Source organism: Dendrobium catenatum, unplaced genomic scaffold, assembly GCF_001605985.2.
Source record: "Dendrobium catenatum unplaced genomic scaffold, ASM160598v2 fragScaff_scaffold_156, whole genome shotgun sequence".
NCBI lineage: Eukaryota > Viridiplantae > Streptophyta > Magnoliopsida > Asparagales > Orchidaceae > Dendrobium > Dendrobium catenatum.
Genome location: NW_021318618.1, coordinates 1,955,776 through 1,966,523, shown reverse-complemented (window position 1 = coordinate 1,966,523; position 10,748 = coordinate 1,955,776). Strand labels below are relative to the sequence as shown.

The following is a 10,748-nucleotide window of genomic DNA, read 5'->3' as shown; positions in this document are numbered from 1 at the left end:
AGTGACATCAAAACTGTGTAAAGAGAAGAGATTATGCTATGAAGTTGCTTTCTAATGAATTGAGTTTCAGATCAACTTATTGCCAATTTAGCGTGACAGGATATGAAGTCATCAAACCAAGAAGTACTGAGTTCAAATCTTGCGTATATGAGTGTTTATGAGTTTGTCTTAATCGACCTAAATGTACCTCATCAAATTTAAGTTTAAAAATAATAATTATGAATTTTCTTCTCTAAATATGTTAATTATGATGCTGTAATATTCAATTTAAATAGAAATCTATTATTATTTTCTTTATAAACTTCACCCACCCAATTCTAATTAATGACCAGAGAAGAACATCACCGCATTGTGGTAGCTCAGCAGCTTATCATATAAAAAAGTATCCAAATGTCAAGATATTTACTCAAAGTAATCAGAACTTTTTTTTTTTAAAATACAACACATTTTTTGTGAAAATAAAAGAAAATTGCATATTTTTACTATATATATATATAGACAAGACATGAAAACTTGACCCTGAAATTTCGGGTTAAACCTGACCTGTTTCCAAAACGGATCGGGTTCAAGTTTACCCGACGGGTTGTCGTGTCAACCCGGAAACCCGTTTGAAATGACTGCCCAGAGACCTGCATGTGCCTGCCCACCCCCTGCCCGGCTACCCTCGAACCTGCCGGAGCTTGCCCGCCTCTTGCCAGCACTGGCGCACTGCCAGCACGCGACTGCGCTCCCGAAGCTGCCCGCGCGGTTGCCAGGGAGCCCGCTGAACTGCTCGCGGGGCCACTACGACTGCCCGTGCGCGTCCATGCCCGCGCATCTGCTCGCTTTGCCAAGCCAGCCCGCTCGTTCGAGCTAGGTCGCTCGCGTCCACGCTCGCGTCCGAGCAAGGTCGCCAACAGCCCGCTGTCGGGTCTACGCCCGCTCGCAGTTAGCCTTCCCGTGTCGGGTCGGGTCAACCCGGCAACCCGCCGGGTTGGGTCCGGGTTCGGATTTCCAACCCGTTTACCTACCCGGTTCGGGTTAGGGTCAACTCGTTTGAACCCGGGTCAGTTCCGAGTTAGACCCGTGACCCGAAATTGACACCCCTAGTCTTGGGTTTGAGCCTTATGTATGTGATCTATATATAAGTTTGCCTTAATAGGCCTAAATGTTCAAAAATAATAATAATAATGGCTTTTTCACTGTTTCTTAAAACAAGTTTTTAGTACTAAAATTGTACTAAATTGTTTTTAAGAAGCATTAAGAAAGCCTTTCCAAACGAAGCCTTAATGTGTTCAAAATCAAGTTTAAAATAAGTATAAATGAAGCTTAAGTTTCTTCTAAATATTGGTTAAATATAGCTGGTTCATATGATATATTTTCTTTGTAGCAAAAAGAATAATTAAAATATATGAATTAGTTGTTGCTCTAGCTTCTTCAATTTTTAGACCCAAAAGATTAAGGGATAAATAATCAAAGAAAATTTTGTTTTAGAATATTCTAATATAAAATGTATGAAAATAAGTGTAAACATTATTGAATTTATATTGAAATTAATACAATTTAGAATGTCATATGCCACACTAATGTCAGTTCAAATTCAAGAGCTTTAAAGTCTATTCATGTGTATTTGCATCAAAATATCCTCACATAAATTTTTTTTTCATTATTGTATGCTACAATTGTACATTTTATATTATAATATTCAAATCATATTGCACAAATAATATTATACATTATAATATTTTATACATTATATTACACAAATAATCTAAATAATATTTTATACATTATATATATCATATTAATATTTCACAAATCATAATTTATCACTAGCAAATATATATTTTTAATATTCAATAATCATCAATCCATGCTTTTTCCCCCTAAAACCATAGAATTACATTAAAAAAAATTAATTAAGAAGATTTTACCATTACTTACTCCAAAAATAATTATTTCTAAGTGCCTCCATATCTCATATAGATTAAATCATGCATAGTGAGCAGTTATAGATGTATATTATTTAATAAGATAAAGACAAAAAGCAACTTATAACATCCTTTTGCTATAATAAATTTATAATAATTAAGATGTCATCCCATTATTTTTTATATGAAGAAGACATTATTTTCAACATATTGTCATATGCTTATATTGAAAATAATAATTTTTATTTATAATTTACATAAGAAGAAAGCGATGGATAAGATTTATATTTTCAAAATATATTTATAATTATTAAGGCTACCTAATCATATTTAAAATACTTTGGAAAAAAATACAAAATTTTAATTTAAGTGTTAGGTTAGTGTGACAATAATTACAATTTCTTTGTTGCAAAAAACTTTTAACTGTAGGATACAAAATATATATAATTTCTTCAACTAAAAAATAATTCTTGATATTTTTGAAATTATTTTCTAATTAAATTAATTTTAATTGGTTGATTATCATTTAGTATAACATAAAATTATTTAATAATTTAATAAGATATTTGTTACACCCTATTTAAATTTGAAGATAATATAATGACATTAAATTTGTAGCTCATATTAACTATTTCAAGTTATATATCTATATGAAAGCTATCCTTATATGTTTGGTACTTGATTGAGATCATCTAAGATCATATAATGGGAAGAACCTATGGACTATTATGATAATAAAATTATTTAATAATTTAATAAGATATTTGTTACACCCTATTTAAATTTGAAGATAATATAATGAGATTAAATTTGTAGCTCATATTAACTATTTCAAGTTATATATCTATATGAAAGCTATCCTTATATGTTTGGTACTTGATTGAGATCATCTAAGATCATATAATGGGAAGAACCTATGGACTATTATGATAATATTTGTATAATTACATTATTCTTCTTGATTATTTTTTTTTATAAGTTATACAGCTTTTTTTTCTTTAATATAATTTTCTGTCTTACATCAATAGGTAAAATCATGGGGACATAATACATTTAGCACATAAAAAATGAAATTTATTAAATTCATCATTTAATTTGAAGTATTTGAAATTAATATTATTTTCAAGTACTACAAAATTTCTCAAAACTTATTAAAAATGATAAATTTCTCATGTTTAAAATAAAAAATATATATATTTCTTAACTTAAAACAACCAAATAAACCATAGTTTTTTATTCAAAATTTTGGAATTTAGATTAAGGCTTCATTTGGGACAACTTTCCTGTTGCTTTTTAAAGTAATAATTTTTTAATAAAATTTTTTTTTAAAAAGCATTAAGAAAGTTGTCACCAATAAAATCTAAGGCTTCACTTGGGGCAATTTTTTATCACTATTTTTTACTTAAAAAAAACATTATGCTAAATGATGAAAAGAGTAAGAAAATTGATTCAAACGTAACTTAACTTTCTATGCTTTTTCATCAAATTCAAGGATTAATTATTCTGTGCGAAAGCCAAACGTCATTCGGAGACCAATCATAATTCGCCATGTCACTCCACTGTGTACCACGGCTCGGTGATGCTCGATACCGCTGACGTGGTTGCACCTGATTCACCTCCAGACGTAGAACTACATACATCCTCCACAGAATAATTTCTCCAAATCAAGAGCCAATTCTTTCTTTCTTTTTTCAAACGGAACTTTGACTATGATTTCTTGGGGCCAGGTTGAACAACTCGAACGTCAGATCACGTGGGAGGAACAAATACCCTCAACCGCCGTGCCATAGCACCAGCCGCAACTATGATTTCAAGCTTATTTCAAAGTGCATGTGCATGCTGTCGTGTGCATGCATGATAAATATTATGAATATATTTGCTTAATACTTCAACTATGACTTCATGTTTTATAAGACTTTGGAATGAAGACATTAAATAAAGTTGGATATCTGACTGATTATTGTTTATTTTGTAGCAAATGGTGACCGCTATGTGATGTATGTACTCCTTAATTGATTGAAAAGACAGGCAAATGGCTGCGGAATTCTTTTACATTGCTTTGATTTGTTTGTTTATTTATTTTATTTTCTTGTAGGCGGGATTATGCAAGCAAGGGCGGAACCAGTCTTAATTCTTAGGGAGGGCAAAATTAGAAAAAGATAAAAAAAATATTTATAACAAAATTCAAACAATATATTATATTGTAATAAAAATTACAAACTTTGTATTCTATTTTACATCTTCTGATAATGTTGCATTATAACTTCATTTGGAATCAAATCAAATACTTTTTTCTCAATATATGACACTAGATAGTCGTTCAGCCAATCATCACCCATTTTACTGCGTAATCTATGTTTAACAATTTTCATTGCTAAAAAAACTCTCTTGACTGTAGCGGTGGCAACGGGCATAATGCGAGTGATAAAGAGGGAATTAATTTTGTTAATTATGAGGGGATGAATCTATATTTAAAAAGGGGAAATTGGGCTCTTAATGCCAATGAGAGCAGGTTTATTGTAAATTTTTCATGCCAAAACATAATGCGTAACATTAGATGTGAGAGAATATTTTAATGATTGAATATCTATACATATATTATTAATTACAAATCTTTTATTTACTAATTTAATATTTTAATTAAAGGGTTGTTTTATTTGAAGAAAAATGGGATAAAGTATTCCAAATATGTAACAGTTGTGAGAATAATGACGTTTTATTTAAAGTGAAATAAATGCAGTGCAAAATTTTGGAGCATTTAGAATTCACCTCTAATTCAATTCTGATGCGTTTGAAATTTTTTGGATTTGCACGTTACCCAAATACAATATAAATTCATCGTCATTAATGCTACTCGCCGACGGCTGCCTCCATCTCTGGCCAACACCACCGAATGCCGATTTTGTCGACCACCATCTCCAACCGCCATCTACCACCTCTGACCTTCACCACTGCCACTGCCACCCTATCGCTGCTAGCCATAGCCACCGGCCACATTGCCACCCACTGGCGACCACCTATTGCTAACAACCACCATCGTCCTGCCATCGGCCACTGACCACCATCATTTTTGGATTTTGCGCTGCATTCACTCTATTTCAAGAAAAAAAATTATCTGCATTTCTTTACACATCAAAAAACAACTTCAAAACATTTCAAATACATTACATTCCTTTTTTAGCCGATCAAATAGCCCTTAAGTGTGAATGGCTCTTCTAAAAAGAGAAAATGTTATAACCCAACCCAATATGACATACATATAGAATATATCATACCGTGTTGGATGGTGACAGACCAAATCCAAGACATAAATTTTAAAGATTTTTTTCAAAAATTTTAATTTAAAATATACTAGAGAGCTAATAATTAACTTCCACTGGACATAAGATAAATACATCCATATTTTTTTTTTCATTCATCTTCAAAATAAATATATTACAAAAATTTATAAACAACCGTGGATAGCTACAACTCAAAACAAAACAAATAAATAAATAATCATGATCGTATAAAAATCTATGAATAGGAAAGTACCTATACTGATTTAGACATATCAAAACCTACAACCTCAACTACACAACTGACTCTTTACCTTTTTCCTGGCCTGAAATAGAATGTTGAACATGTGTGAGCTAACAACTCAGCAGGTAACATCCATCAATCTAAACTTTCAACAAATAACTTATTATGTATTTAGCCATTTAAAAGTAGTTAACAACAAAGTTATTATACTGCAAAATATTGCTTGCAGATAATTAAAATATAACAGACTTTACATTCAAAATAAACAAATACTTCATACATCAAAATAGTAAGTAACAGATTTCCCTCGGTCACTTATACCTCCCATCAAAAATAAATATCAGAATTTAGTCCCCTGGTCCCTTATAACTCCCTTGAGCTAGTGTATCAAAAATAGGCCATAATAACTCCCAACGCTTAGCATATATTAGATATACAGAAATTCATGCCCTTATAACTCCCGGTGCATTTAATGCAACAAAAATACCTTCAACATCAGATCTTCACATAATCATATAATTCAAGCAGTTAAGTGCATATATAACTGCATTGTGATAAAAAAATATCAATAAACCAATTTCAGATGTTCGCATAACGCTTACTAGTAGACAATAAATTCAACTAAATTTAATTTCACAGCTTAAGAATTTTGTCATATTACCAAGGATTCTTTAGAATATTATTGCAAAAGTGTAATTATACTATAACCTTAATTTTTAGGATCATAATATTTTCTAATTTACTAAAAATAATGCTCTTTTCAAATTATTTGATGAAAATTTTCAAGAAAAATACCTACATGTCGAAAATGATCATATCAACAACATACAGAAAGATATACAGTGAAAGTTAAGCATGTGTGAGGTTATCCTCATTTTTACACTATGAAATTACAATTTAATAAAAAAAACCAAAATTTTCATATTTTAAAAAATTAAGATAAGTATAATGTAACTTACATTTATCCGAAGAACTTCCCAAATTGGACCGACAACAGAAAATAGACTAAATCTACCCGAGACCAAATAGATTATACCTAGGTTTCTATAGATCAATTTGGGCAACAACTAATCGGGTTAGAGCATGGAATGTATGTCCACTACGACCATATGATGCTCCAACACCAACAACAATATCATCTATTCTGAATATGTAATGAATTAAAATGCATGTATTGCTTATAATAGGGTTTAATGTTTATTATATCCATGTTATTTTTATTTTCTCCAAACTTAAGTTAATATATGTATAGGCCTTACATAAATTCAAAACATAACATAATCTTGAACCTACAGATGGACTAGAAGAACAATTAGAAAACTTAGAACGTAATATTGTCATGCATAGACATATGGTGATAGGATAATGAGGTCTTAAGGAGATAATTTAATTAGAGTTAGTAAAGATCCTAGCTTATGTTTCGACGAGTTCGACACAGCCAAAGAATACAATTGCTCTGATCCACAACAATCATAAGAATTAACCCTCTCTAATGCAACCATATTCCTTTTAAGGATTCATAGGTTCGGAATTGTATAAAAATTAGAAAACTTTTATTCTTGCATTTTATAGCTTGTTATTTTTAAATTGTCAACACCTTTTTCATTAGTTCACTAGATAAACCTAGCAATCCAGTAAACATTAGTTAATTGAACGTAAGTTAGTTCTAGTTTGTTCCTCGTGGGATCGACACTTTATTTATCATTTTATTACTTGATATGATGACGTCCACTTGTGTTTTAAATAGGATTCACACTGTAGACAAATTAAACTTCTTTTAAAAAAATTGAGCAGTGTGTGTATAAGCTTAAACACAAAATTCTGCATTTGCATCAATTAGATAATACTGGTAGTAATACTTGCCATTATATTATCCTATCATGTGTGTGTACAAACAAAGCACTCAAAATTTTACCATGTAGAACTAATGCAATCTAATTTATTATTTATACCCATAAACAATTTTGATATTCAGAAGAAAAAAAAAATTAAAGTGAACTAAAAACTTCTGGACCACGTGAAGGAGGCTTACATTAAATATCGAAGAGTCATTTTTCTTTACAAATTCTATCCATTCAGCAGCAGCATCTTTCCATCACAGTTAAAATATGCTTGCTAACTATCTGCCAAAAGAAAAATAGATGTAATGATTGTTAAATCATCAAATCATGGTAAACAAAAAACCAAATGAAAAAAAAAACAAAGATTCTTACCAATATGATCAACAACACAACGACAACAACATCAAGTCTTTGACCCACAACCTGAGGTCAGCTACATGAATTTTTTTTTCTCCATTGTATCCTGTTAAAAGTTAAATTCTCATTTAAATCTAATAAAATCATTTCTAATATTTTATAACCAAGTCTTTTTAGGTCTGCCTCTACCTTACTTTTCTTAACAAAAGTCAAATCTAATACCTCTATTTTCCTAACTAGGTCATCGGAAGGCCGCCGTTTTATATGACCAAATCATCTAAGGCAACTCACTCTAATCTTATCTTCCACTGGAGCTACTCCAACCTTTCACGTATATGCTCATCTCATATCCTGTCTCTAAGGTTAAACCCACTCATCCATCCGAGCATCCTCATCTCTACAACACTAAATTTAGTATTATGCTTCTCTTTTAATGGCCAACATTCGGCATCATAAAGCATCGCAGGTCTCACCAACATGATCAACAACATCTGTAATTAGAAACAAATCAGACTCGTTTAAAAGAGCAAGCACCACCTCTTTTAACTGTGGAGGTAGTAAAATGCAATGCGGGTATCAATCTCAATGATAAAATAATAAGCAGATGTTCAAGAAGTTCCATAACGAACCAAAGAATAGAATAAAATCATTTTTAATTGAATAAAGTAAAATTAAAAAGTGATTTGTTTAATTTTATCATGCAACTTTAGTATCTCTAGTGACCACTATTTCATAACAACGGGAAGTATTACATAAATTTAACAAGACACAATAAATGGAGATGTTATGACATTAAGCATTGCTGCCGGTTTATCATAAACTTGACCTATATGCTAGGTATTTTGAAAAAGTTTCTCAACTCAAAAACTGCACATTATCTGAATTTAAAAATTTCATTAGAAGAATTAATTAAAAATGAGATGATCAAAGCTATAAGATATGGCATAAATGATAAGATGGCAGGGTAAGTAGTGATTAGAAACAATATCTTCAAGCATGTAAATTTGATTGCTCAAAGATAGTAAGAAAACGCAAATAACATAACTTTATAACCCAAAGGATGCCATAAAAGATATTCCAGTTTTCTAACTTTTCTAAATTAGCTCCAATATCTTCAAGGCAAAACACTTTGATGTAGATGGAAGGAGAGCTTACTCATGATAATATAAGGATGACATGATAATGAAGATGATGGTATTATTCAAGAGAATAATAAAAGAATATAAAGATAACTTTGAGGGAACTTACCAAAGAATCCCAACAAGAGAAAATCACCAAGCTTTTCCTATCATGCAATAAATATCTCAGCTTTTAGCTATTGTACCAAATGATATAGATGAAAGGTTAGCTGCCTAAGATAACATAAATATTACATTATTAGAAAGATAAAAATAATATTAACATTCAAATGATAATAATAATATAAAGAAAGATAAAAATAATATTTATAGGGAATTCACCAAAGAACTCTAATAAGCCAAGATTCAACTTTCATTGCATGCAAGCAACGTCTCATATGATTTCAACCTAACATGATCATCATACAACTCACTCTATATTTATAAGCATTAATACATATTATTACATAATTTCATGAACAAATAAAGAATGACTAAATATTTATAATTTGATTGCATAATTGATGGACATCTTGCTTAATTAAAAATATTCTTAATTATGATATTGATGAGGACATCCGGCCATGGAAAGCTTATCAAAGGAAGGGCCGAAGATCTACGACTACAATTAGATTACTCTATTTATGAACATATATTTGTATTTGATTTATTATGTGTAATTTTTCATTTTTAGCCTCACTTGAGTGAGGAAGTAGGTTTATGTGACTCCAAGGGGCACTTTTGTCATTTGATGTTTTATTGTATTTTGTTTATTTATAGGCCTCACCTCCTCCTTGGGAGGATAATGATTATTATGAATGAAAATTTATGCACTTTGTATCTAGGTGTGTTTGAGAGCATTGAGAGTTCTTGTGAGGGAAAAACAAGACCCGTCAGCTACAGGAGGGCTCACGATTTATCTCCGCCTCCACCCCCATTAAGCTTGCCTCCACCGTCATCTCCACCCAAAGCTCCAACCGACCACCCCCTTTCTCCTCCTAGCCTTGACCATGCACAAACTCTCTTCCCCATCAATAAATATGAAATTTAAATGAAGAATCCTCATTAATTCTCTTTCTTAAATTAGCCTAGCTTAATTTTTGGAAATCTGAATTCAAAATTTAAATTCTCCTTGAGCCTTGAATTCCTTTTGATGAGGACATTGACAAACGCTACCGACATGTTTATCGATGACGGAATCGCAGATCGACGGCCATGATTCAGCGCCTCTACTTTTGATTTCAGATGTCATGATGTATTATTTAGTTATTTAATGTTTTCCGTTTTTACCCCTGTGGGGAGTTGTTTGTTATTGTAGCCCATATGGCAATTTCGTACTTTTCTTTTTCATGAGTGGAGACCTATATATAGTGATCTCATTTGTTGTATTTGGTTAATGAACATTTTGGAATGAAAACTTGTTTTGTTATCTTCTTCTTGTGGTACACTAGAGAGGAGAACAAGAGCCCTAGGTGAGGGCGAAAGCTAGGGCTGCAAACGAACCGAGCCGAGCCGAGTATGTGAGTGTTCATGTTTGTGTTTGTTTAACATTAGCTTGTTCATGTTTGGTTCGTGTTTGATTAGAGCTTTATTATTTGTGTTCATGTTTGGTTCGTTTAATTTAAGGGTGTTCATGTTTGGTTCATGTTTGGTTCATGTTCGTTTGTTTAGTGCTTATCGAGCTTTAAACAAGCTATGTTCGTGAACATATTTCGCAAACAATCTATTGAACAAGCAAACCATAAATTTGTTCATGAACATCCTAAACAAACAATCTAACAAACATGGACAAATATGAAATGTTTCTTGTTATTAATATAAAATAATTATATTATTATGTTATAATTAAAATTTTTATATTATGTATATTTATCATTTTTATAATAACGTATTATTTAAGTTTTTATTGAGCGGTTTTAATCGAACCCGAATCGAGCTTGTTCATGAACATCAACTGATGTTGTTCGCGAACATAAACGAGCTGAACGCATTAGTGTTCA

General features: G+C 31.2%; 1 protein-coding gene and 1 long non-coding RNA gene across 3 annotated transcripts in view; both read right to left on the bottom strand.

The window, feature by feature from the left end:
- Positions 1-7,254: 7,254 nt before the first annotated feature.
- On the bottom strand, positions 7,255-7,902 carry LOC114578521. Of its 2 annotated transcripts, none has more exons than XR_003699527.1 (3): positions 7,853-7,902; positions 7,646-7,736; positions 7,255-7,555 (listed from the first exon to the last, which is right to left on the bottom strand). It is a non-coding gene; the product is annotated as an uncharacterized LOC114578521 (long non-coding RNA). The 2 variants fall into 2 exon arrangements; XR_003699530.1 differs by having other exon boundaries at positions 7,825-7,854.
- A 35-nt stretch (positions 7,903-7,937) lies between these two features.
- Positions 7,938-10,748, bottom strand: part of LOC110094065 (calcineurin B-like protein 7) — a 30,448-nt gene continuing 27,637 nt past the window's right edge. Inside the window, exons 9-10 of the mRNA XM_028691756.1 lie at positions 8,879-8,915; positions 7,938-8,121 (exon numbers count right to left, since the gene is read on the bottom strand). Coding sequence (XP_028547589.1) covers positions 7,975-8,121; positions 8,879-8,915 — 184 coding nt within the window. The 3' untranslated portion in view covers positions 7,938-7,974. The remainder of the gene's footprint in view (positions 8,122-8,878; positions 8,916-10,748) is intronic.